The sequence below is a fragment of the Neomonachus schauinslandi genome, chromosome 4, assembly GCF_002201575.2.
Source record: "Neomonachus schauinslandi chromosome 4, ASM220157v2, whole genome shotgun sequence".
NCBI lineage: Eukaryota > Metazoa > Chordata > Mammalia > Carnivora > Phocidae > Neomonachus > Neomonachus schauinslandi.
The window spans coordinates 7,268,527-7,296,316 of NC_058406.1; the positions used below are offsets into that span (position 1 = coordinate 7,268,527).

The following is a 27,790-nucleotide window of genomic DNA, read 5'->3' on the forward strand; positions in this document are numbered from 1 at the left end:
TACACACACACACACACACACTCACATTCTGAACCATTCACCAAAATCATGCCAACAGAAACGCCAACAAAACACTTGCATGGCGCTTTGAGCAGTGTGTGTAAGTTCACAGGGAGCTTATTTGGTGCAGAGGGAAGAGGTGGGACGTGGGGAGAAGGCCACAGCATATGGCTCTGTGCTGTTTATTCTTAGTAGATGATGAGATCATGAAATAAGTTAACTCTGGTTGGATTGAGAATAAAGGAGATGATGTATAATAAACTATTCTTTGTGTACAGTAGTAATGCTCACAGATGCTCAAGCAAGGAGAGAAGTCCTGGTGAACATTAATTGTATCAATACCTCATTTTACCGTGTCGTGGTCTCAGTTTGCCTCACTGGAGAATCCACTAAAAAAGATGGATATTAATGGGAAGAAAAGAATAGTTTTCTACATCCTTCCTCATCTCTTGAACTATTCAGCAACTTCTTTAAGAGGCGATGCGAAGAGCCAGAGAAGTCTGGGACACTGCCTGACTTCGTGATGACAGCTCCTCTAAGTCACGGAGTCACCTGCCCAGCACTTGGCTTCCAGACGGTGTAGAATTGCAGCCAACATAGCGAGTGGCATTCAAGGAAGCCTTTAAAGATTGTGATTATATGGTTTTCTTTTCCTTTGCGTGTGGGCTCTATGCCTTACTAGAACACATTATTTTAATCATAGTATTTTTTTTTAATTTTTAATTTTTTTTTTTGCTTCTAAGAAAATGCTTTCTTAATGCACAGAAAGTTGCTTCTGATTAACTTTGGGGATATTTTTGCTTTCATAGCTAGAACGGTTCTAGTCTTTAGCTGAGGTTTTATGGCAGATTAGACAGATTAGGCAGATTAGGGTGAATGATGTTTGTAATGGGTGGACTTAAATTGAGACAATCTCCTGTACCATGTGGTTTGAATGAACTCACTAGGCTACTTCAGATCAGTCACTTCAGTGCATCTTGTGTAAGCCCCAGTTGTTGTTCTTTATGATTCTTAGAAACAGATATATTAATTGTTCCTTTCTCGCAAAAAAATTCGTTTTCTATGACAGGTTTCCCCTGCTTTCCGAAAGAGAGTGTTTCTGTGAAACTTTTCATAAGCTGAAAATGGTGTAAAGTGAAGAAGCCATTATTATTAATTTATATGGAAAAAATTTTTGAGGGTTCCCAGACTCAAAAAAAACCACCTCTCCTAGGCTTTTCTGATACCTTGTGACACATCTTGCTGACGGATGCGCAAAATAAATTGAGATAAAGCCCAGATGCTCACAGACACAGTTCAGAGCTCTGGCGGCTGGACGCTGACACGCTGTGTGTGTTTCCCGGGAAGGAGCTTGGTGGGGCCACTAGCTGCCTGGGATGTGCGTGCTACCTCTAAACTGGCTCGCTGCAAAACACACACACACACACACACACACACACACTAAGTGCAATTTTTCGTAAAAGCAAAAATCTTCTTTGGACTTCTTTCGGGTAGCAAAAACAGGTACTAACGTGGGTCTTTCATAGAAGCAAAGTGGCCTAACACACACTTTCAAGATGCAGGGGATACCTGTATTAATATTAGTAATAATTAACTCCACTTTCAACTCTGTAGCAAAAGTGGGCTCTCATTTCCCTAACTTGAGATACCATAGGATAGTATTTTCGTTTTTATGGTGGCCTTTTAATCTTATTATGAGCAGGTGCCTCCCTTTCCCGATAAACAACAGGAGTGAGTTTCTACTGGTGATCAGGTGAAATTATAGAATGGAAAGTAATCAGCATTTGCATTTACAAATGTGGGTTGTGGTAAGCACTGTGCCCACACTGATATTCCAAAGAATTAGGTTTGTGTTTGTGCTTCATCTGCTGATCTAGGTGCCCTTGAATTGCTAAAATGTTTAGATCTCTAAAGGAGCCCTTAATTTCAGATGACCAGAAAGAAATGAACCAGGGTTTGATTGATTGCCACATGTGTGCCCTCCTGCATTTCAGAGCAGATGCTTGTCTTAGAAGATAACTTTGGGTAAATGTGAATAAAAGGACTTCATTGACTTTTTTTACTAAATAAGCTCTTAGTGCCATGCTTTTGTGAGCTATTGGTATAGCTTATATTTTTTTGTTTTTAAATTTGACAGGATCTCTCCCTAAGCCTAAATACTACATGACCAAAGAGAAATGGTCATCATTAAACTGTTATTATATTATTGAAGTATTCATAGCTATTATAGAAAAATGGGGAAAGTGTGCTGCTGAAATGATATGATCTGAAAATTATGGAAATGTGAAGGAGTGTTAATTAATTAGTGTAATTTTGTATGCCACAGTGGTATTCCCTGAAGAGTTAAAGACATTCTGTTCATCTAATAAGTCTAAACCAAAGGGCTTTTCCTTTATTTTTGCCTCTAATTCTTTCTAGCACTTCAGATTGTTTGCTTCATTCACTGAAAATGCAATGACTGGGGATTGTTTATTCCATTGAAGTGACTTGAAGTGACCTCTTGTGCTTTAGGTGCAGGTTGATGCTGAAAATAAACACAACACAGCACAGAGTTTGCCACACTGATGTCTGCATTAAAGGCTGTCAGACTACAGGAAGTTACATAGATTTCCTCTGGTCAGCTGCTGTACCCTGTGCCTGACTGGTCCTTTGTAGACTTGCCTTAATGATTTGTTCAAAAGCCTGGGAGGAGGGGAAGCTGCCATGTCCTGGTGTGAAAATGTCCCGTAGTGAAGACCCCTTCTCGGATACAGTGTAGAGCCAACATCTGTCCTAAACTGTCAGAGCCAGAGTCCGCATTATGAGCAGTGTTCGTAATTGTCCAGTTTATGTCATTTTTCCAAGATTTCAAAATCTGCTCTACATACTTAGTTTGAACCGCTCTAGGTTGTGAAATGTATTGGTTTCCTGCCATCATTACTGTAAAAAGAAGTTGTGAATCTTGTTAATGAACTATGGATTTCTCCCCCAATTTCTAAAATAAAATGCTTGAAGATTGTCTTTGAGTGTAAGATCTACCTTTTCAGAAAGGGAGAGTTAGTTTGTCATGTTAGAATATAAAGTCCTCGTTCAATAAAAGCTGAAACCATCTTTTAAGAGTGTGATTTCTCTCTGATGTGGGAAGAAGGAAAAGTGAAACAGGGTGGTGCTGATTAAGTCTGGTCTTGACTTTTATTTATTCCTTTTTAATCAGAAGATGGTTGCAAACCAAATCTTTTTTTCTTAATATATTTCTGCATGAACTTGATTCACTTAAAGCTTTTGCTTCTGTTCCCTTTTCTGTTTATCAAAATTCTATCTTAGAAGGGATCTTTAACCCCTACTTTATGCCACATTTTATTTGAATAAAAACTTGTCTAGTATAAGTTGAGTTTATCTTAGCTGTATTTTTTATCTTTTAATCATATAATCTGAAAGTTTTTAAAATGAAATAGTATAGTTCCCTTCACATGGATAGAAACTGATTTTCTACAAAGCTTTCAGTAAGTCCGTTTAGCTTCTCTTTTTACCCTTAATCGCTGCTCTTCTCCACCTGGAGTATTTGTGGTGTGCTGGAGGTGACACAGGATAAAGCAGAAGAGTTTTCTGGAGTGGGTCATCAGTCTTAATGATCATTTGGACATGACATTGTTTTTTATATTGAAAAATGACACAATCATGTATTATGGAGTGGAATACAAAATCTACATGAGTCTCTTTTTTCCCCCGTGAGTTTATGATGTGAAATTTGGAACTTGAGAAAAATGTTATATGTGGATTGGTCTGCTTCAGGCCTTATACTCTGTCCCTCAGGGTACTTTGTATTTCTCTGCTATTGGAGAAACTGGTGGAAAAGTTGCCAAGATCTGACTGACCATTTCTAGGGTGACACAGAGGATTCCAGTGTAGTATGAGGTGTGCAGTGATAGTCATGTGCACAGGGGGAGAGTGAGGAAAGGTGTTTGAAGGAGGAGGCCCTGAGCCAAGAGCAGAGTCCCAGAGTACAACTGGGAATTTATCCAAGTGAAGAATGGCAGGGGGAGAGAAGCAGCATATGTCAGGTCCAGCGAACTTGGGAGTACCTGCGAGTAACCCGCGGTGATCAGCACAGCAGCTGTGTGCCACGGAGAGGTAACAGACAAGGTCCACATCGTGGCATGCTAAGGAGTGGGGATTTTATCATGAGTGTGATGGGAAGCTACCAAATGATTTTATACAGGGGGATTGCATGATTAGATTCACCTTTTAGTAATGGTTAAAGCTTGAGTTGGAAGGAGGCAAATTCAGAGCCCCGTGCCTCAGTTGGGAAGTTGCTGTATGGACTAAAAGAGAAACAATACTTTCCAAAGGCAGGGACAAAGGAGAGAGGGAAAGTAGAATCAACAAATCAGTTTGTGGGTGGGATAAACCCTGTATGTATGACCGGAAAGGTGATGAATGCCCTCACTTGGATCATGGTTGGAAAGTAAGTGAGACCAAGATGGCCCTGGGGGACTGGGAGAAAATAGGAGCCACTCACTCTAAGAATAGGTGTTGTGGGATCTCTGGAGGGAGAGGTCTGACCGAGGCTGCGTCCTCACCATGCCGCAGGTGGGGAGCAAGGTTAGGCATTGACAAGAACTGGGGCGTGGATACCTTCCTTCCGGCTGTTGCTTGCTAATTATAATCTACCATTAAAAGAGGAAGGCAATATTAGCAAAAGGAGCCAAGTCTCTAGTGTCAAAAACAGACCCAACCAGAAACCCTAGAATGGTGACGTTGATTTCACCTTAAATGTTAAGCCACTTCCTCGGAGATGCTCCAGTGTGGCACTAGTATCTTTTCCTGAGAGTGCTCTTCCTACCTTGTCTCTTTGCTTCTGTTCTGGACCCTAAGCCACTGTCCGCATAGCAACCAGCATCATCTTGTGAAAACAAAAGTCAGATCCTATCAGTGGCCTCTGGTGGCTTCCCGTTGTGCTTTGAACTCTAACCTTCTTACCGTAGCCTACAGAGTGTTCCGTGTTCTCGCTGCTTGCCTGCCTCTCTGGCTTCATCTCTTAACATTCCCACATGGCAAGCACTTCAGACTTTTTGTTCCTTGAACATGCCAAGTGTGTCCCCACCTCTGGGCTTTTGCACTTCCCCAGCACTCGAGTCCTGCCTCATCATGTGTGACTCCTCTTCAGACCTGCACTCAAAGGCACATCTCCTGCCCCAGCCCACACCAGGCCAGCTCTCACAGGTTAATAATGACAGCCTGTCTTTGTGCTTGTTTGGTTCTTCCATGGGAACATAAACTCACCTAGAATAAATGCCTTACCTATCCTGTTAGCTCCACTGTTCCTCAGTACACATTACCCAGAAGGGTGGTTCTGAAACTGATGTGCATCAGAATTCCCTGGGGGCTCATGAGAATAGAGATGGTTGGGCCCACCTCAAGAGTTTCTGATTCGGGAGGTCTGGGGTAGGGCCTGATCATTTGCATTTCTTTCTTTTTCTTTTATTATTATTATTATTTTTTTTAGAGAGAGAGAGATGGGGGAGGGCAGGGGCAGAGGGGGGAGAGGGAAAGAGAATCCTAAGCAGGCTCCACACCCAGTGCAGAGCCTGACTCGGGGCTTGATCCCATGACCCCGAGATGATGACCTGAGCTGAAATCAAGAGTCAGACACTTAACCGACTGAGCCACCCAGATACCCCATAATTTGCACTTCTGATAAATTCCCAGGTGATGCTGATGCTGCTGGGCCAGCATCCACCTCTGAGAGCCACTGATCTAGAATGGGGGGTTGGCAAACCTTTTATGTAAAGGGTCAAATAGTGAATATTTTAGGCTCTGTGGGTCCCATGGTCTCTGTTGCAACTGCTCAGCTCCGTTGTTATAGCTGAAGAGCAGCAGTATGCAAAGGAATGAGTGTGGCTATGTTCCAGTAAAAATTTTACTTAGAAAAAATAGGCAGGGGACTAGATTTGTCACAGAGGCTGTAGTTTGCCCACCCTGATTTAGAAGATAGTCACTTTTGAGGACTTCCACTAGAAGCTTAGTGCATTTCTATGTATCTGATCTAGAAGACAGATAGGCACCAAATGCTGGTGATTCCATGGTGAATGGCAGATCCCTAGCCTTGGGAAGTTCACAGTTGTGGACAAGATAGCCATTAGATGAATAGTCACACCAGTAGTTACAGGGTATGTTTGTGACAAATGCTATGAGGGAAAATGCTATGAGGTGTGCTGAAAGTTTACAACCAGGAGACTCTGGTAATGAAAGGTGGCCTTTCCTTGCTCTCAGCTGATGACCTCCATTTTGCTGCACTGAGAAAAAGAATTGATCCTAAGAAAACTTCTTTTCTGCCCACTTCTAGTTTGTGCATCCATCATGCATCCTTCCCTCCTGATGGTGTTTGGACTTGCCTTGCTCCTACCTTAGCCCCACCCATTTTCCCTGCATTTTATCCTCCGTCACCTTCTCAAGAACTCACCATGCATTTACCCTTCTCTTGAACACCTCCATTCAAGCACAGCTTTGTTTTGCCACTTACAAAACACTCCCATGTTGTCTGAGAGCCGCCACCATTCCATTTCTCTGTTACTTTTTTTTTTTTTTTTAAGATTTTATTTATTTATTTGACAGAAACACAGCGAGAGAGGGAACACAAGCAGGGGGAGTGGGGGAGGGAGAAGCAGGCTTCCCGCAGAGCGGGGAGCCCGATGCGGGGCTCGATCCCAGGACCCTGGGATCATGACTTGAGCCGAAGGCAGACGCTTAACGACTGAGCCACCCAGGCACCCCTCTCTGTTACTTTTTATAGAAATACTCCTTGAAAGAGTTTGCTCTATTATTTCCCACTCGCCCACCCCCATTATTTCTTTTTATTGTTCTTCTGTTGTTTCTTTTCCCCATTCTTGCTTGAACTCACTCTAGTCACACTCTTGTTCCACATCACCACACTGAAGCCACTCTTCTCAGGGCCACCAAAGATCTCCACGATGACAAACCCAGTGGTGTTTTCTCAGTCCTCTGCCCTGACCTCAAGACGCCGACACACAACTATGACCTGACAGCCATATAGCTGACTGGCAACCAGTTCAGGTCAAACATCCAAGAGCCATCCTCAGTTCCCCCTTTTTTTCTCACACCCCATGACCACATCATCAGTAAGTTGTATTTCTTCTACCTGTAAAGCATACCCCAACTCCATTCTCTTTTCACCACCTTTACGGCTGACACCCTGGGCCACCTACCACCATCTCCCCAGCACTGCTGTCCCCACGCTTTCCTCCACGGAGAGAGATGTTTTTAAAACATGTTCTAGACCCATATTACTTCCCAGCTCTAAACTGCCTAGTGGCTTCCCTTAGAATGAAATCCACAGTCTTTACCATGTCCTCTAAGGCCGAACATAACCCAGTCCCTGTCTGCCTCCTTCACAACTGCATCCCTGAGCCTTGTAGCTCCTCACTCCACTCACACAAGTTTTCTTGCTTTTCCTGAAAACACACCAGGCACCTTTTGCTCTCAAGACCATTGTACTTGCTGTTAGTTCTATTTCGATTGGCATCATCACCATTGCCACCACTCCCCCCGGAGATCTCTCAGCATGCCTGCTTAGATCTCTGATTAAATGTCCTTTCTGCAGACAGACCTTCCCTGAGCACCTAATCTAAAAGTTCCTCCTGTTCCTCTTGCCTCTCTGTCAGCCCCCATACCTACCAACCTTTTGGTTTTCCTTCATAGTACTTCTCGCTACTGAACTCACGGTGTGTCTTGTGTCTGTTTACTATTGATCATCTCTCTCTCCCTCACCAGTGAGACTTTTGTCTTACTGACCACTGTTCTCCTAACATCTGCATGTAGTAGACATGATAGTGGTTAAAAGAGCATGCCCTAGAATCCAGTTGCCTGAGTTCAAATCCCATATCCATGCTTACTAACTCTGATCTTTATAAAATTACTTAATTTCTTTAAGCCTTTTTCTTCTTTAACATGAGGGTAACAGTAGTACCATCTTCCTAGGGTTTTTGGGAAGATTGAGATAACCTATACAAAACATTAAGAACAGTTCCTGGTGCAAAGTAAGCTTAAAAACAAGGATGGGCAGGAGAGGGAGAACATTCTATAAGCGGGAACAGCCACTGTAGTATCTTTATAAATATGGGGATATATCTAACTAGTTGGGACTTCTTATAAACACAAAAGGCTACTGATAAATATATTGTTATTTGATGGGCTTTCCATAATTATCCTAGTTTCCACCGTGAAATCAACAGAACAATAGTATTCAAATTTGTTTATCCATTTGTTGTAGGAAAATCCAATACTTCGAGTTTTTCTGATGACATACAAAATGTCCTTGTTGGAAGCTCATATACAGCCTGGTTTGGGGAAGAGGAGGGCCAGTTCAGGTTATAGTGTTGATATTTGAACTGTCAACTGCTGATAGAAATTTTCCTGAGTCAAAATGCAGTTAAAATTCTAGGTCCATAGTGTTACAGGAAACCTTTTTATGTGAGCTTTACTGCCACTAAAGCATAACCAGAGCCTTTAAAGGGAAGGTCATCTTCATACCTTAACTGTCAGAATCTAAGGATTTTGTTTTTATTGGTAGTTTGAGCAATAAAACTTGTAAACTGAGTCTTGAAGAAAGCTTCAAAAATAAGCGAGTCACTAAAAGCTAAAATTGGGGTGCCTGGGTGGCTCAGTTGGTTAAGTGTCTGCCTTCGGCTCAGGTCATGATCCTAGGGTCCTGCGATCGAGTCCTGCATCGGGCTCCCGTGTCAGGCTCAGCAAGGAGTCTGCTTCTCCCTCTCCCTCTGCCCCTGCTCATCTTTCTCTTTCTTTCTCTCTCAAATAAAAAAAATCTTAAAAAAAAAAAAAAAAGCTAAAATTATGTGATTCCACATATATGGAATAGAGTAGTTAAAATCATAGAAAGTAGAATGGTAGTTTCCAGGGGAGGGGGAAAGGGAGCATGGAGAGTTAGTGTTTAGTGGGTATGGAGTTTCAGTTTTGCAAGATGGAAAGAGTTTTGGAGGAGGAGGATGGTGGTGGTTGTCCAATGGTGTAAATGTATTTGACACCACTGAACTGTGCACTTGACAATGGTTCAGATGGTAAATTTTTTTTTTTAATTTTTTTTTATTTATTTATTCATGAAAGTCAGAGAGAGAGGCAGAGGGAGAGAAGCAGGCTCCCCGCCTAGCAGGGAGCCCGATGCGGGACTCGATCCCAGGACCCTGGGATCATGACCTGAGCCGAAGGCAGACGCTTAACCATCTGAGCCACCCAGGCGCCCCTCAGATGGTAAATTTTATGTCACATGCATTTTACTATAATAAAAAATTGGGGGAAAATGAAAAACAAGAAAAAAATCCTCAAGATAAAATATTAACATTTTCCCACCTGAGGATTTTTAGGTAAACCAGCCATCTTTCTCTTTTTACTGAAAGGATCCCATAGAACATTTGGTTTTCTAAGGGAAAAAAAGTACCCTTTCCCCATCCTTTTATTTTGAAATATTTCAAACATACCAAGAAGCTGAAAAGAGAGTATAATGAACCTTCATATACTCATATTTGTGTATTTTTTCTGAATCATTTGAAAGTAAGTTGCAGGCATGATGCAGCTTACCCCTAAATACTGCCCTGTGTATATCCTAAAATCAAGGATATTCTCTTAATACCATTAACCTATCCGAGAAATTTAGTACTGATTCAGTACTATATAATATACTGTCCATTTTCAAATTTTCCTAATTGTCTAAAAAATACAGTGGTTACAAGTGTGTGTGTGTGTTTTAATCCCAGTTCTGAGCAAAGTTTGTGTTACATTTGGTTATGTTTCTTTTCTCTTTCATTACATAGGTATTTTTGAATAGGTTACATTTTGATTAGTCTGTTTATTTCCTCAAGATTAGATTTAGGTTAAGCATGTTTGATAAGAAAGCTGTCAGGGTGACATTGTGTACTTCCCTCGTGTCACATTGGCAGACAAAATGTCCAATTGTCCTGTTATCAGTGATGTTAAAGGTTATAAATTTAATGTGACGTTTCCCAGCTCTTTCTCTGTCTTATCAACGGGTATCTAGGGTGGCACTTGGGATTGTGTGACTATTCTGTTCTCCATCCACCTTTCACTCAGTTGTTTTGGCATTTATTAGTGATTCTTGCCTGATTCAGCCATTACATCTGGGGCTGCAATGTAGTTTTTCTAATTGCCATTCCTCTGCATTTATTTATTAGCTGGCTTTTGCGGGGGAGCGAAGAAGGGCTTCTCCTTTTTTCCCCCTCTTCTTTTAGTAACACTGTGGACTCCTGGAGTCGTTTTAATACCCAATGTGCTATATCGTGTTTCTGTTATTACTCTTATTTACTGGCTACTGGGATTCTGTGCCCTTTGGAAATGGCCCCATCAATGTTTGAGTACTTCTGTGCTTTCTTGTACAAGATATTCTGAGCTCACCTTGTGCTTTCCTTGCTTCAGACCTGGAATCGGTTGTTTTCCTAAAGAGCCCTGGTTCCTTTTAGTGGGGAATAGTATTTAGAAACCAAGATCTGGGTGCTGGGTATACTTAGAAAATAAACTTTTTATTTTTATTTATTTTTAAGATTTTTATTTATTTGAGAGAGAGAGAGCATGAGAGCATGAACGGAGGGAGGGGCAGTGGGAGAGGGACAAGCAGATTCCCCACTGAGCGCAGAGCCCAACTCGGGGCTGGATCTCAGAAGCCCAAGATCATGACCTGAACCGAAGTCAGATGCCTACCCGACTGAGCCACCCAGGTGCCCCTGCAAATAAACTTTTTAAAACACAGCCTGTCACTTTGATAGTGTGTGTTACCAATGAAGAAGACTTCCACATGCATTTTTAAATGGTTCATCATTTGGTTCTTCCTTCGGTCCTGTGTAGGAGACAGGTCAGGAACTAAACTGTTCATTTTAAAGATGACAAAAATGAAGTGTAGAGAAGATTTAACTTTCCCAGAATTATAAGACTAGTAAGAGCAGGTGCCAGGAGCAGAACTTTCACCTGCAAATTTAATTTTTTTTTTGCCACAGTACATAGTCTCCTAAAAAGTGTGTTTCGATATCGACTGAAGCTGTGTCTCTGGCTCCTGCTCAGTGCCAGCTCCTCTAAAGAGAGAAAGTTCCCCTGTGAGACTCAGTGGTAAATGATGAGCCTTGAGAATATCTGCGTCCCTCTTAGCATCGCCACTGGGAGCTCCTTTCGTAATAGTTTGCTAGGAGGCTCTCAGTGGTCCTTTGTAATGAGAAGAATATTTGACTTACGACTTGGGGCGAGCTCTGTTCGAAAACAATACATGGCCACACCGAATCCCTCTGTCTCAGGACAGCCTATAAGTGGGTCACCCCAAGGAAGCAGGAAATCCAGGCAGTGTATCTTAAAATACAATGCTTATGCTATGATTTGGTATTTTATTATGTGAAGGTCTCTGTTCTTAACCTTACTTGATTTATTTTCAATAACACAAGCTTTAAACATTAACACTCCAAGGAATCTTTTTAAATATTTTTTCCTTAATCTCTCCCCGCCATGAAATTTTAATACCTCAGATTTATAGTGCATCTGTTTATATACTGTATGTATATTTGTGCTTTATGCATCAAAAGAGTAAGATTTTTTGTATCCTTCAAGAACCATTTTTTTTGCCCTCTTCAAGGTGATACCACCCTCATTGAGAATGCGTGGAGTGAGTAGATGGAGAAATGAAGGATACATCTGATTTGTATTATAATACAGTAATAATTTTATATATATATATATATAATACAGTAATACATTTTGTATTATAATAGTGTATTTTAAAATGTCTTTCTTGAATAACTAAATACAATTTATAGATTATTTCAGCCCTAATACACTGTGATCTTTTGGTTACCTGAAGGCTGCATCTTGCATCCTACAGCTGCAAAAATACTAATATTTCATCCACAGAGAGTTCAGAGTCCACGTTTCTCATTCAAACAGCTAGATAATCAGAACTGTTGGTGATACTGGTGAATTTTCCAGTATTGTTTTTTTCTAGAATTCCTTGATGTGTGAAGGCACTACTTAAATACTACTATTAAGGGGCGCCCGGGTGGCTCAGTCCGTTAAGCGTCTGCCTTCGGCTCAGGTCATGATCCCAGGGTCCTGGGATTGAGCCCCGCCTTGGGCTCCCTGCTCGGCGGGAAGCCTGCTTCTCCCTCTCCCACTCCCCCTGCTTGTGTTCCCTCTCTCGCTGTGTCTCTCTCTGTCAAATAAATAAATAAAATCTTAAAAAAAAAAACTATTAAATAAATTTAAGTGATACACGTGTTTTTCCCCTCAGGAGTCCCCCCTGTCTGGACCTCAACCCAAAATAAAGAACCCTTGAGTCTGAGGGAGTAAAAAGAGACTGCAGTTCGCTTTCTTCAGCATTTTCCCCTTACAGACTGTCTTGTGTGCTTTGTGGGTTTTTCCTACGTATTTCTCTGTATGTCTTTTTATTGTTGTTTCCTGCCTTTGTCTTCTCTTTTATCTTTTGCTTTCTCTGCTTTCCCCAACACTGCTCTCATTCCTCCTCCCCTCCATCCACTTCCTCCCTCTCCTACATGTCCTCTCCTCTCTTTTCATCCAGGACTACGAGAGTAAGTTGCAGGCCTTGCAGAAGCAGGTTGAGACCCGCTCCCTCGCTGCAGAGACGACAGAAGAGGAGGAAGAGGAGGAAGAAGGTGAAATATGGAAATGGAAACTTCCCTCTCTATAGCTTTTGGATCTGTACTATAAGATTAGCCCTTCATCTATGATCAAAGCTGGATTTGATCATAGTTGGCCCGACCATTTATTGATATTTTACCGAGACAGTTTAAAGGTGATTCAAAAGATTCTCGATGATGAGAACACAGACTGTGCTCTCTGAGGTGGGAGCGGAGCTGATTGTGTTCCTTAGAACACAAGATTTCTTAGCTCGGTCCTTATAGAAATCTCTTGGGCAGTTTAGGTATATAGTCTCAAATTACTATACATGTGAAGCTTGTGTATATGTTGCAGATAAATACAGAGCTTAATCTTTGTTAAGATACTCTTTGATTTGCTGATCCATGGTTTATGCCCAGGATTACCCAGAGAGGACTTTGGAATATATTAATGTATATTAAAGCCATTTCTGGCAGATTTCTAATCCTATTGCTTAGTCATGCCTACCTGCCTTAAGTTTTTCAGAATTTCTTAGCTGAATCAGGGCCTTAATTGTTTGTTATTACCTTATAATACAGTATGAACATTCATCACATTTTGTTTCTCCACCCAACCTCCTAGTAACCTCAAGGCTTCAGATTAGCTTTGGAGAATCTCTAATTTATGTACTAAATTCTTTAATTTTTTAATATCGAAGTAAAATATGACCTTTTTATTTCTTGTACTAGCAAGAAAAATAGATATTATATGAAGTACAATATACCAGAGGGTTCTTCTTTATTTTAAGCCATGTATTAGATGTATATGTTTCTTTTTTTTTTAGATGTATATGTTTCTTAAAAAGGAAGAAAAGTCTATTTCTTTCATGCACTATTTTAAATAGGATTTTTTTAGGTTTTCTAAAATGTACATACTACCTTCATAATATCAACAGAATTTAGTAAGCTTTACTGAAAAGCAGAAAACAAAAGCAGCTGAATGGAGAAATATGGAAAAATACTTTAACTTGATAAGAGAGATGAGGTAGAGGAGAGATGTAATTTCTATGTAGTTATGAGATCACCATTTGTTATGCTTCATTTGCTCTTTCAGCTCCTTGGACACAACATGAATTTGAGCTGGCCCAGTGGGCCTTCCGGAAGTGGAAGTCTCACCAGTTTACTTCATTAAGGGATTTACTCTGGGGCAATGCTGTTTACCTGAAGGAGGCCAACGCCATCAGCGTTGAACTGAAGAAGAAGGTATGAAGGGCGGGAGGCCATGGGTTATCTGAACATGCAGATGACCCTCAGGGGGCTCATGGCTCTCATCTTGAACTAGCCTTTCCCTTGGGTGAACTCAGCTGCCGTTTGCTGTGAAACAGGGTTATATATGCCTTTATTTACCGTATGTGCCTAGACCACAGTAGGTACTCATTAAATATTTATTACACTACATTTTTTTTTTAAAGATTTTATCTATTTATTTGTCAGAGAGAGAGAGAGAGCTCCCAAGCAGGGGGAGTGGCAGAGGGAGAGGGAGAAGCAGGTTCCCCGCTGAGCAGGGAGCCTGATACAGGACTCAATCCCAGGACCCTGGAATCATGACCCGAGCCCAAGGCAGATGTTTAACCAACTGAGCCACCCAGGCATCCCAATTACACGACATTTTTAAAATAACTTGTTTTCTATCTTATTTACAAATGAGAAGACTGTATTCTGACAAGAGCTAAGGAAACTTTTTTTTTTTTAAGATTTTATTATTTGAGAAATGGGGTGAGCAAGAGAGAGAGCACATGAGCAGAGGCAGAGGGAGAGGGAAAAGCAGGCTTCCCTGCCGAGCCTGATGTGGGACTTGATCCCAGGACTCTGGGATCATTACCTGAGCCGAAGGCAAACGCCCAACCCACTGAGCCACCCAGGCGCCCCAAGACCTAGGGAAACATATTAATAGGAGAATGCTATTCTTGGGTTTCTGAAAATCTCAATTTTCTTTTAGTTTTCGACCATTACATTTGCACCTATAAGTCCTAAGTGCCCTTCTTGCTCTAGGGCCTGGGAGGCAGGTATGTGCAGCGGACGGGCCCTCTGCACTCAGACAGCCAGCCAGGCTCCAATTCCAGCATGCCTTGTGTGTTGACCCTAATGGCCCTGTGCCTATATTCCCTCGTTCCCTCAAGATGGACTTTGCAGCGACCCCTGCCACCTAGGGTTCTATGAGGCATGAAAGAAGGAGTAGATGTAAAGAGCTGAAATAGCTCTTGGACTTGGTAAAAGGCAATAAATGTTACTGATTTTCCTTATTACCAGAACGTCACACCACATCTTAGATTGATTCTTCTGTATGTCCCACTGTTGAATGGTCTAGAGGCTACTAGGATGACAGCGGGGGACAGTATCACATGGCAGGAAACAGCAGACTGCTCAACCTTGGGGAGATTCATTCTCTTCCCTATATTCTAGTTCTGTAAAACAGGGTTAGATATCTTCTTCATTCAATCTCGGCATCCCATTTCATTTTGTAAGTGTTTACCCCTCTCTTCAAGTAGGTGAAATACAGGCAGGGGACTATGTCTTTTCTTCTTGCTGCTGTACCTAGCATTTACTTAATATTTGTAGGTGAAAATATAGGGCAGTAGCAAGAAACAAATGACAGGGTGCACACAAAGCACTTACCATGTAGTAAACACTTTTAAGAGTAGCACCTGTGATTCTTGAATTTAGGATGGAAAACTGACTGTGACATTTCTGCACCCACCTCAGTGAGAGGCTAGAGATGTCCTCGTGGGTCCAAGTTTTGTTCTCTGGTGTAAATTCCATCAACCAAAACATGTACTGAGATTTTAGTTTGTGTAAAAACACTGCGCCAGGCTAGAACAAAGTCTGTAAATAGCTTAATTTGAAATTAGGATTATTCTACAGCTAGTATACAAGTGGCCATTTCCCCCCCCAGTTAATCACAAGCTGTTTGTTGAGCACATACTACATGTTTGATCCCTTTCCCATGGGGCATGATTATATAGCCTTGTTTCTGAAGTTGACTTGCTGAAAACATAAAGGCCCTTTGGACGGTGTATTCTTTCCACGTAGGTGCAGTTTCAGTTTGTTCTGCTGACGGACACATTGTACTCCCCTTTGCCTCCGGAATTACTTCCCACTGAGATGGAAAAAACTCATGAAGACAGGCCTTTCCCTCGTACTGTGGTGGCGGTAGAAGTCCAGGATCTGAAGAACGGAGCGACACATTATTGGTCTTTGGAGAAACTCAAGTATGAAAACATTCCTCATAAAACCAGTTGTTTTATTTAGGAAATAATAATGAATGCTCAGGTGGGCTCCCTCAGACTCTCTGCCTTGTGATGTCACTGTTGCTTCCTTTCCTGTGGTGCTAAATGCTGTTGCTCACCGGTAGCTAGTTCTGTCTTGGGTCTAGTAATTATTCATCTTTTCTGTTCTGGATCTGATGATCGGTAATAAACAGGAAAGTTATAACGTGGTTTCCTTTGTCTTTAACATGGTGAGGTATTTTCTACTGTTTCAGTATATTTGAGATGTCATATACCATTGAACTACACTTCTCTTATGATTCAGTAGAGGTTAGGTGGCCTTTTTTCCTTTTGGCGGCTCGTCTCTAGACTCAGACACTTTGGATACTGCGTGTTTTGAGTTCCTGTACTTTTGACCTTCATCCTTTTTTAATATCATTAAATGGTGGGAGCAGCTTTTTTGTTTTTAATCTTGGATGGAAGATAATTCCAAAGTGAAATTTTAATGCAATCTCATGATATTAACCCAGTGCACTTTATGTTTATGCAGGCAGAGGCTGGATTTGATGCGAGAGATGTATGACAGGGCAGGTGAGGTGGCCTCGGGCGTTCAGGATGAAAGCGAAGCCACTGTGACTGGCAGTGATCCGTTTTATGACCGGTTCCATTGGTTCAAACTGGTAGGAAGGTACGTGATGATTTCATCAATGTCTTCTTTTTAAATAGTGAATGATTTTGTTTAAAACCTCAGCAGATACTACAGAAAGTTCTGTAAAGAAAAAGTGTGCAAAAATGCTCCAAGTGTAATCTCATCCACTCAGACGCAGCCAGTGTGTCACCTGGTGTGCTTCCCTTTGTTTTATTCAGTGTGTGCACTTAAGTCTCATCTTTCATCCAGAGTAATTGACAGCCTTTCCTGCCTCTTACAGTTGAAGAGGATAAATTTAAAAGAAAAAGAAAGCCTATGTCTGTATGTTGCACAGTTTAAAATCATAGTATGACTTACAGCTTACCAGCTTGCAACCTCTCCTTGATCCAGTGTCTCCTCATTTTTTTTTAAGGCAATTTAATCTCACATTAGTCTTTGCCAAGGGTGAGCCAAGTGCATATCTTGGCCATATGCCTGAGCCTCCTTTGTGTATACATGAATCCCAACATGTGATGAAAACAAGTAGTGCCCCTGTGAATCCATACTGAGTCCAAGTTCTTAGAGGTTTAGAATTTAAAAAGCAGAGATATGTAAGTTTTGAGCTTAATGATTTCGGGATTTGAATTGTTTTTCAATTGCAAAATTTTTCTGACCATTTTTAAAGGAACTAGGAAGAAAGGAGGGGCTGAAGTCACAGTATTTTGTAGAAATGAAGTTAAATCTGTTCCATTTCACTCTGATAGTGGAGTGTTTCTAAAGAGTTGAATTGGCCAAACACATCTTATCCAAGCAAGGCACGTACTTGCTTTGCCATATACCATTCCATCCATTTTGTTTTCTGCTCCGAGATGACATGGGAACTGGAATAAACTGGAATAAAGATCACCTTTTTTATTTCACCAAATGTTGAGTGGCTCCTTTGAGGCCTGGCTGCTGATCTTTTGTGTGAACTGGAAAATATAAACATTTTTACAGCACACTATTTACCTGGGATCTGGATCTTCTACTCATGTATTTCCTTTGCTTTTCTTATTCTAAGAACCAGTCCTTATTTCCTTTCACCTGAACCAGATGTTTTATGCTCATTTTATCCTTTTGCTTTTCCACTTGCTTTTATTGTGTTGATTCCCCAGTGGGTTCTGTCCTGTTGACACATATAGCTTCCTGTTTAACCAACTATTCCTCTCTCCTTCCTTGGCTGTGTCCCTTGGCGTCTTCCCTGGTGTCTAGCTCCCCCATTTTCCACGGCTGTGTGAATGAGCGCCTTGCTGACCGCACACCCTCCCCCACTTTTTCCACGGCCGATTCCGACATCACTGAGCTGGCTGACGAGCAGCAAGATGAAATGGAGGATTTTGATGATGAGGCGTTCGTGGATGACACCGGCTCTGACGCAGGGACGGAGGAGGGATCAGATCTCTTCAGTGACGGGCATGACCCGTTTTACGACCGATCCCCATGGTTCATTTTAGTGGGAAGGTTGGTGAGGTGATTGTGAGAAGGGCAAAAAGGGACCAGCTCTTGCTTTAAAGAGGCTCCTTGTGCAATTTTGGATGATCTTACCTTAGCAGATTCAGTTTGTGACATGCTGATCTGGCGAGGGAGAGCCCTCAGGCAGTGTTTGTGAGGTACGCAGTCTGCTTGGCATGGCGTACGGCAATGTGTGAAGGCTCTACGCAGAGGACCCCTGTCTTAAACCGCCCAGTATTTTCCCTCTGAAGGAGAAAATCCCAGAGGAGAAAGTAATTAAAGCTAAGAGTCTAATGTTACAAGGTCAAAGAATGTTACTATGTTCTGATGCTTCCCTTTTGTAGGAATGTGAGTGAAGAAGCATATGGGGATGACATGAGAAGGAGAGCAGAGCAAGGCCAAGGTTAGACTAAAGGATGTGTAACACCAGCAGGAATCAAGAGGACAAAAGTGGAATCAGGAGTAGTGTTAGGTTACTTAAAAATAAAATCTTAATAAGTAAGTAAGTAAATAAATAAATAAATAAAAAGGGGATGCCTGGCTGGCTCACTCAGTAGAGTGTGCGACTCTTGATCTCTGAGTTGTGAGTTTGAGGCCCAAGTTGGGTGTAGAGATTACTTAAAAATCTTAAAAAATAAGTAAATATAAAGGAGTAGTGTTAGGTTTATTTTTTACTTAGTTTGAGTCAGAAAAAGAATCCGGAACATGAAGTTACCTTTTGTCTGAAATGGATGTCTTTCTTTGGCCAGTTTCACTAAGCCTATCTGTAGATCTTTGGCTTCTGCCAAAATTTTACCTATAGGTTTTATAATGATGAATCTCATAAAATTATCTATTGACACCATCAACAGTGGATATTTGTTTAGCACCACATGAAACTGCTTTGTGTGTTAAGTTTGGTTTTCCAAACAGGCCTTGTCTTTGACTCCATCTATCAGTGATGCAGAGCTCTCACGCGCACGCTCCTTGGACTGGGGTCTTTGTCTACACCCAGTCTTCATGCTGAAGTAATTTTATTATAAATTCAACAGTGCAGCACGTGCTGCATTAACAAAAAGTGTGTCCAGGTTTTAAGGTGTGCAGTTGGATCTTAATGGTGCATTAGAACCACATATTGCTGAGTCCTTTAAAAAGAGGGAATTATGCCAGTGTTAAACAGATAAACACCAGTTCTCTAAAGATTAAAGCGTGGCAAGTATCCTGACCCGGTAGGGAGGTAAGGTTCTAGCACTGAGCTCATGGTGTGACGTTGGTCACCTGGCAAGAATTAAATAACTACTGTAGCATACGATCACTGTGGTGGAAAGAGGGAAAGGCAAGATCTCTGGTAGACGTGAAAGCCCCAATTATGACCATGGGTTGTAACTTAATATTAGACAGTCTCAGGGTTTTATGATACTGGAGGGACATCTATTCAGTTTTTCCATGAATAAACATTAAGGGATTGTGCAGCCATGAATATTGTTTTCTGTTGGTGTATTGCCAGGAATAGATGCTTCGAATTTCGGAGAAGCTGATTTATATTAAAACTGAGAACAGTAGTTCTGTGTACAAATAATGGGACCATAGTGCTTTTTCTTATTTTATGGCTGTGTATTCTAAAAGGGTTGGAAGTTAGAACCAAGTTTCTGTTCATGAACTGCGTGGTCCTGGTGCCGGTTGCGCAGCTTCTAATGCTGCTCGTCTGTGTTATCACCACTGCACAGGGAGGACTATGTAGCTTCATCTTACATGGCACATCGGGAAGAACACTGACCCTAAGAGATGCCTGAGGCCTAACGTCCGCTCAGCTGAAACTGAGGCCTGTCAGGTTCTCAAGTATAAATGAGTAGTTAGGTAGGAAAGCGGAGAGCCTTAAAGATCTTTTTTATCTGTCAGATTCTGTCATCCACACTAGCAAAGTGAATATCCTGGCTAAGAGTTCTCCAAAGCATTTGTATTTTGAGTCATTTGTATGGAGAACTTAAGTCAGAATCCCACTTAATATGGACATTCACTGGCTTAAGATACATGCATTATTTTCTCTCTTGTTTTATTCATTTTAATCGTATCAGATTAAGTGTAGGTATAAAGCAATCAGCTCTGCTTTGATTTTCAAGTAATTTCCATATGTTCGGCTTCCCAGGTTCCAAAACTTAACTTTAACTTGCGAGGATGAGGTTAGTGGAGGAGGTGAAATCATGGCCATCAGTAAAATGAAGGATAGCTCTTTACTTTTCGCCCTTGACTACATTTCTCATCTACAATCAAAATTGATAACTATGCAACATCACCCAGATATTAGTGGTCATTGTATGTGTAAGAGAAGTAACTTCTTTCCTGTTTTTGTGATTTCACAGGATTGGATTTCCCATATTGGCACATAATTGCAAATACAATTCACTTGTAAAATTTTCCAGTTTCTTGTGAAATTCCATTTGTAGGTTTTGTTTCTTGGCCTTGGCTGCCTCTGGTGAATTTTTATATGAAAATGAAAAGAGCTTGTCCCTTTAGCTATTCTCTTATGGCATGCTGGGATGTTATGAACCATCCATCATAATTTGGGATGAAATGTAAAATATTTAAGCTAGTCTTCTGGGTTAAAAGGGGGCAAAAGATGGTTATCCTGACATCTAAGTCTGAACCGACATTGTGTTCTTTAACTAGAACCATAATTAGGCTGATTTGTCTTATCTTTATGTTGACCAAATTTGTTTCCCTTTTGATGTAACTTCACAGAACTTATGCTAATATACCCTTTACATCTTCCCCTCTCTCATTCCTGTTCTCCTTCAGTCTGCTAGGTCAAAGTATAAGGACTCTCAAGAATGCAGAGTATTTATAAAAATTCCAGCTTAAAAAACTTCAGAGGAGAACTTCTATGGCATTGACTTTGGGCTAAGGCTGTCTTCTGATAACAGGACAGGGAGAGCTGGCTAGTGACCGTGCAGTTGCGTAGCCGGAGAATCACAGAAGACTCTTTTCTAAGACGGGAAATACACAAGAATACTTTCTGTCCTTTCACCTTTGGAATAACCATTGCCATAGGTGGAAAGGAGATTCTTGTCTTTAATGTGTGCTCAAACAGTACTTTGTTGTAATGCGTGTGTGAACATGATATGCAATGCCTTCAAGTGGGAAGCTTTTTGAAAATTAGAAACAGGCGTTCCTGGTGTAAGTATAGAAACAACTATACAAATTAAGTATAGTTAGGAACCTAAACATGTTCTCTATAGTTAATATCCATCTTGAGTATATCTTAGAAAAATCAACCTAGTATATAAAGTTGGATGGCTTTGCTTCTCTACCTCTGTTGTAACCCATTTTTCTGGAAAATGTTCCACTTCTACTTAAAGATAGAGGACAAATCATTTTCTGTTCACTTATGTACATACATGCTCAATCATGTTGATTGAATGTTGAGTGTATTTACTCAGTAAATATGCCAGACCCTCTGTAGACAGTGGCAAGCAAAATCAGACATGATTCCTGCTCTCACGGGTTTGCAGTCTGGTGGGTGAGACAAATTAAACAGTCACATAAATGAAAATCATAGCAATGATGGAATCATGTATGTTACTGAGATCACTTAACACTGGGGGAGCCTGTCATGAGAGTGTTCAGAATAAGACCTGCAGATATGAAATCAAAGGCGTGAGGTGGTTAGTAGAGTTCAGGGAGGACTCCACGCAGGGGACAAGTATGTGCGGTGACTCTGTAATGGTGAGGCATTGAAAGTGAGCACGTGTGGCTGGAATACCATTAAGAGACAAAGGTGATCTGTATGGTGCTGACTTGGGAAGTGAAGCAGTCTGTTTGGTACCGTATGCCAAATTCTTAGTCTTTAAACTCTGTCACAGTAGCTGATTTTTGAGAGTCTTGTTTGTAATCCTTTTGGAAGACTTTTCATTTTTTAATTTTTATGCAACAAAGCTTTAACCCTCTGTTTCTTAGCATTTCCTTCCCTACCTTTGGAGCAGACTGAAAGGGAAGTAGACTTCATTTGATCTGATTCAGTGTTTTACTTACAGTTATTTTTGTTATGCTTTTCATTCACATTTCATTTATGTTCTTAAAGTTTTATTAACATGTTTTTCTGTGGTGTATTTTGTCTGTTTTCAGTATTTTTTTCATTACTTTGAGTTGAAATCCCACAAATCCACTCCATCTTCCCATTTCTCTTTGTTCTAATGTAGATTCAGAACAGGAAAAGAAGCAGACAGGCATATGTGTCACGTTCAGTTATGTTTGATTTCTTGGTGCAAATGTTTACTCTTTGTCTTGCCTTGTGTTCAAAGATCAGCATATACCCAGTGGGAAGACAAGAGTAACAGTCGGAACTAGATTCTGTATCCCATCCACTAATTGGAATGAACATACCTAAGCTTTGTGATCACCTTTTTATTGTTAAAAAAAAAAATTAATAGATACAAAATAATGAAAGAAGTAAAAAGAGTACAAATGTGATGGGAGTCTCCTAGTTTGTTTGAAATAGACGATATTAGGTCTATAACTTCCCTTTTGTGTTTCCATTTCTGAGTTAAGTTTTGGACTCCAGGAACAAAAGCAGTCCTTTAGGGATGAGCTATCTTTTTCTCCCTGGATATTTGTCTCCGTGTCCAGCCAGAGTCTCCTATAAGCTTGTTACTCAGAAACTTCTGGCTACAAAACCTCTCTGCTCGTATGTGTCAGTCACTTGCCTGAAAATAATAGTCATTTCCTAGAGCATTTCCATAATGCTGTGACTTGAAATCTATTTTAGAGTTATTAACTGTATTTCAGGCACATCTCCTGCCTTTTTTGTCTCCTGATTTCTGTTTTATCTCTTGGCAGAAATAAAACGCCATTATGTTAAAAGGTTAAGTTCTTTAGTGGGTTCCCTTTTCTCCACCCTTAGCAGTATCCATAGGACTGTCATCTTGAAAGTCTATTTCCAATTGTTACTCTTCTATCTACACTAGTCATTTTGTTTTTTAACTGGTTATTTTTATAGAGAGTAATTTGGTGTAAGTTGGTCTTTGTCTACTGCTTTACCAAGCATTTGCATTTCTTTCTGTATTGTCTCTGCCAAAAAAGCAACAGGAAGCAGTCTGGTAGTGCAGAACAGAAAGGTGGCCTTAAGACAGGGCCCAGAAACCCTGAAGGTATTCTCTGGAAATCTGAAAGCCAGCTTCTCTGTCTGCGGGGTGCTCAGATGTTTGTCTCCCGGTTTCTGTCTCTAGGGCATTTGTTTACCTGAGCAACCTGCTGTATCCTGTGCCCCTGATTCATAGGGTGGCCATTGTCAGTGAGAAAGGTGAAGTGCGGGGATTTCTACGTGTGGCTGTGCAGGCCATTGCAGGTAGGTGACCCTCTTCCGGGTGAGAGCTTTGGATTCTTTGCCTAGAGACAAAGAAGGCCAGTTCTTTTGCATGATGGCTTGTCTGTCGTGGAGAAAGCTTTTATTGCTTCCTTTTAGTTATTATTCCCCAGTATCATAAATAGATTCTGTTTAGTCTGGGCCACAGCTATTTTGGAGTAATGGGATGAAGGGATTTCCTTTAACATAAAGAACAACTCTTACGGAAGTCATTTATAAAACTACTTCAGAAGTAACAAAAAATATTCAGGACTTTTTCTTGCTTAATTTTCTCTCATGGAACTTGTACCAGACATTTCTGTCCTTTACTGTTTTGTTGTTTATGGATCAAGATTCTGATATTTTACACTTCTCCATGATCCAGCCTACATTCTGAGGAAAGAATGTGGCCATTTCCTATAATTTTTCTCTTTTAATTTCCAAATGCCATACGGTATGGAGTGACCTCTCAGCTGTTCCCTGTGGAAATCTGTGGCACGATCACCAGGGTTGAGTTTATGGAAGTTTGTGCAAGTACAGTCGAGTACCTTCAAATATTTGTTGGGTGGTATTGAGCATCATCTTGCCAAGTGAGGATCAGTGTTTCTAGGTATACATTTGAACAATAGCAAGAATAAAACCAATTTTTTATTAACTAGTCTCATTTGAGCTAAGCAGGTTGGTAAATATACCTGAGTAGAGTTGGGAGCAGCCCCTGTGACTTTGCTGCTTCTGGCTTTTCCTTTCTGAAGCAAAAGATTGTTCTTTAGCATCTCCTTTTACTAAAGTCCTCGAACCGGAACACTCCGCTACTTTCCTGTTTATCTCATAATCCAACAAGAGCCATTCATCTGGCCCATATGTAGTCTCATTTGATCCTTCTCTTTTTTGTTGTTGTTTTCTACTTAGCGGATGAAGAAGCTCCTGATTATGGTTCCGGAATTCGACAATCAGGAACAGCTAAAATATCTTTTGATAACGAGTACTTTAATCAGGTGAGAAGCCTTACAGGGAGAGAAAAACTCATAGAAGGAGAAAGTAGAAGACAGGTTTATAAGGAGGACGTTCACTAGGAAACAATTCTTCTACCTAGAACTACAAAAGACAGATAACTACGGGTTCGTTCCATAGAACACAGGGCATGTCTAACAATTACAGAGGTAAAGGTCATGACTTATATTTTATTGTATTGCCTTTTCTCAGGCAGCTCTTAATCCACATAATTTTCCAGTCACTGTTGCTTGTTGGGCAAATAGACATTAAGTAAGGAGATTGAGGGAAATAAGCTGTTGTGCTACTTGATCATCTACCTGTTCCTGCCTTGTTTTCAGAATGACTTTTCTTCAGTTGCAATGACTCGTTCTGGTCTATCCTTGGAGGAACTGAGGATTGTGGAAGGACAGGGTCAGAGTTCTGAGGTCATCACTCCTCCAGAAGAAATCAATCGAATGAATGACTTGGGTACGTAGACAGAGTTTACTGTGACTGGGGAGACTGGGGACATTCTCAAAGAGGGCAAAATATTGACCACCGTCAAGGGAGATAGTTGCTTTCATTGACTAGGAATGGAAAGAATGCCCTCCTCTCTCCTCTTTGAAAGGTGTTCTGTGCCATATTTGAACCATATGTGTGTTCATTTGACCCTCTTTAGATTTGAAGTCAGGCACTTTGCTGGATGGTAAGATGGTCATGGAAGGGTTTTCTGAAGAGATCGGCAACCACCTGAAACTGGGCAGTGCCTTCACTTTCCGAGTAACTGTGCTACAGGCCAGTGGGATCCTCCCCGAGTATGCAGATATCTTCTGTCAGTTCAAGTAAGCCCACCTCTGCCTGCCTACCTGGCTGTTGACCCAGGTGACATCCTTTGTGCACCACCCAGTGCTTTACTTTACATATGTGAGGTGTTAACACTCTCAAGAGGGAAACTACTACCAGTTTCCGAAATAAAACAACTTTCTTCACTCCAGGGGGGAGTAAGAACCAGAAACCTAAAATGGTATGAAATAGAATTTGCTATGGGGAGGAGTGTGACCATGTATCCTGCTAAGAGGTTTATATAGGGAGTAATTTGGTGTAAGTTGGTCTTTGTCAACTGCTTTACCAAGCATTTGCATTTCTTTCTGTATTGTCTCTGCCGAAAAAGCAACAGGAAGCAGTCTGGTATTGCCATTTTGACCACACAGATATTTCAGGAGTATCTTCTGTATCTGGACACTGTGGCCTGTCCTCCTCTGCTGGAAATATAGGATCGGATGTAGATAAGCCTGTTTATTCATCTTTTTAATGCTCTTCATGGGGAAATATCTTACTAATAAACAAGTCTGAAGGCCATGAATTATCCAGCTACCAATTGTGCCTGTTCAATACTTGGGGGGGGAAAAAAAGCAAATAAATTAGAGTAAAATTCCACGTCAACTGAAGAATAGTATGTAGAAAAGATATGACAGGTTTCATTCCTTAGCCACTTACAAGCCCTTTCTATCCTATAACCCTCTGGAACTCTGGAGTTTTTCTTCTCATGACCCCCCCTTGGAAAACACTTTTATTGACAGTCTTAAGTTTTAATACCTCCAGACATCAGTGGATCTCTTTAGTACTTATGAAGGGCCACAGTACAAGACAGTGCTGTCTCATGAGCCTCCTTCCTGAAGTCTGCAGTTGGCCCCTGGCGCCACCAGGAGGTTGCTCTAGAGTTCTGCCATCCCTCTCAGAATGTGCCTCCCTGCCTTCTAGGGGTCCTAATACAGTTGACAAAGCACTGCCTTTATGGAGATTTTAGCCAAGTCCCGAATCAAATGTGATTACTGCATAGTAAGCCAATAATATAATTTGCTATGACTCACAGTTGTTGTTGAAGTATTATCTATCCAGTGTTGATTTTGCCCATTCAGTGTGTTTTCACTAGCAGCCCTAAGTTAACGTTGGGGGATGGAGTTGGCTAGATGATCCAGTTGCTTTGAGCTTTCATTATTATACCAGTTAGGCAACTGAAATATTTTTTTAAAGATTTTATTTATTTGAGAGAGAGGGAATGAGCAGGGGGGAGGGGCAGAGGGAAGGGGAGAAGCAGACTCCCCGCTGAGCAGGGAACCTAACGTGGGGCTCAATCCCAGGACCCCGAGATCATTACCTGAGCTGAAGGCTTAACCGACTGAGCCACCCAGGCGCCCTGCAACTGAAATATTTTATGGAAAAGACCTACTTGGTTAACTGGCATGTGAAATGCCAGTAATGTTACGTTGATCTTTTGTCCTAAAATCTCCAGCAAGAGAGCAGCATCTCCACCTGGTGTCAGCTGTGGAGAAGACGGAATGTTGACTCATATTGAAAGAAGGGCCAGATTCTTCTTGAGCTTTTACAAACTCTCATCTGGCCTGTGTAGAGAAGACGCAGCTGTCGGGCAGTATGAATGATTTCATGCATCACCATTGTGGAACCCCAGGATATTTGTACCTGCTCTAAGCAGAGCATTGGAGGAGTGTAGATCACAAATCAAGTAATGCCCCCGGCATAAACAGCTTATGGTCTGGAGAGGAAAAAAAAGAGTAAGAAATACAAGAAGGAGAGGGTCACCTGGGTGGCTCAGTTGGTTGAACGTCTGCCTTCAGCTTGGGTCGTGCTCTCTCATGAGCTCTCTCCCTCTCTCAAATAAATAAAATCTTGGAAAAAAAACAAAAACAAAAAGGAGGGGGGCGGGGGGTAAGAAGAATGAGAGGAAAGAAAGCGAATAGAAGAAGGTACATGTAGTACAGACTGCTTCGGTGCTCGTAACAGGTGGCATCTGGGATGGGGAATGTGGGACAAGAGCACTCCACTGTCCTCAGACTCAGTGAACTGATTTGGAAGACAGGGAGTTCATAATCCTGGTTTCTCTACCCTATGCAAAGTATTCCCTTTTTCCCCCTTTTCTCTTGTGGGGTGTGGGATGTCCTTCTGATGGATATTTCTGTCTGGGAGTAAATCTTTGTATTCAGTATTCTTTAATTTTCTACTTCTGTTTATTTCAGACTAATAGGGAGGGAGAGAGAAGTAAAAACTCACTATCTGTGAGAATAAATAAACATAGTCTGTTGCCTCACAAGTATCTCAGAAGTATCTTCTATATCTGGAGAACTATAGGAGATACTCGCTGTCTTTCGGGGAGACAGGCATATAAATACATTATCATAAAGAGTGAAACCATTGCGGGGCGCCTGGGTGGCTCAGTTGGTTAAGCGACTGCCTTCAGCTCAGGTCATGATCTCAGGGTCCTGGGATCGAGCCCCGCATCGGGCTCCCTGCTCGGCGGGAAGCCTGCTTCTCTCTTTCCTACTCCTCTCTTTCCTACTCCCCCTGCTTGTGTTCCCTCTCTCGCTGTGTCTCTCTCTGTCAAATAAATAAATAAAATCTTTAAAAAAAAAAAAAAAAAAAGAGTGAAACCATTGCTATTGAAGAGAAATGGGTCCCTAGTGCTGTGGGAAGACACAACTGT

The 27,790-nt window shown here is 41.3% G+C and overlaps 1 protein-coding gene across 1 annotated transcript in view; it reads left to right on the forward strand.

Annotated features, from left to right (window-relative positions):
- Nucleotides 1-27,790, forward strand: part of KIF1B (kinesin family member 1B) — a 138,950-nt gene that overhangs the window by 85,686 nt on the left and 25,474 nt on the right. The window contains exons 23-31 of the mRNA XM_044914382.1: nucleotides 12,581-12,674; nucleotides 13,732-13,880; nucleotides 15,708-15,886; nucleotides 16,434-16,571; nucleotides 17,763-18,011; nucleotides 23,204-23,322; nucleotides 24,229-24,314; nucleotides 24,651-24,780; nucleotides 24,971-25,133. Of these exons, the coding sequence (XP_044770317.1) occupies nucleotides 12,581-12,674; nucleotides 13,732-13,880; nucleotides 15,708-15,886; nucleotides 16,434-16,571; nucleotides 17,763-18,011; nucleotides 23,204-23,322; nucleotides 24,229-24,314; nucleotides 24,651-24,780; nucleotides 24,971-25,133 (1,307 nt within the window). The remainder of the gene's footprint in view (nucleotides 1-12,580; nucleotides 12,675-13,731; nucleotides 13,881-15,707; nucleotides 15,887-16,433; nucleotides 16,572-17,762; nucleotides 18,012-23,203; nucleotides 23,323-24,228; nucleotides 24,315-24,650; nucleotides 24,781-24,970; nucleotides 25,134-27,790) is intronic.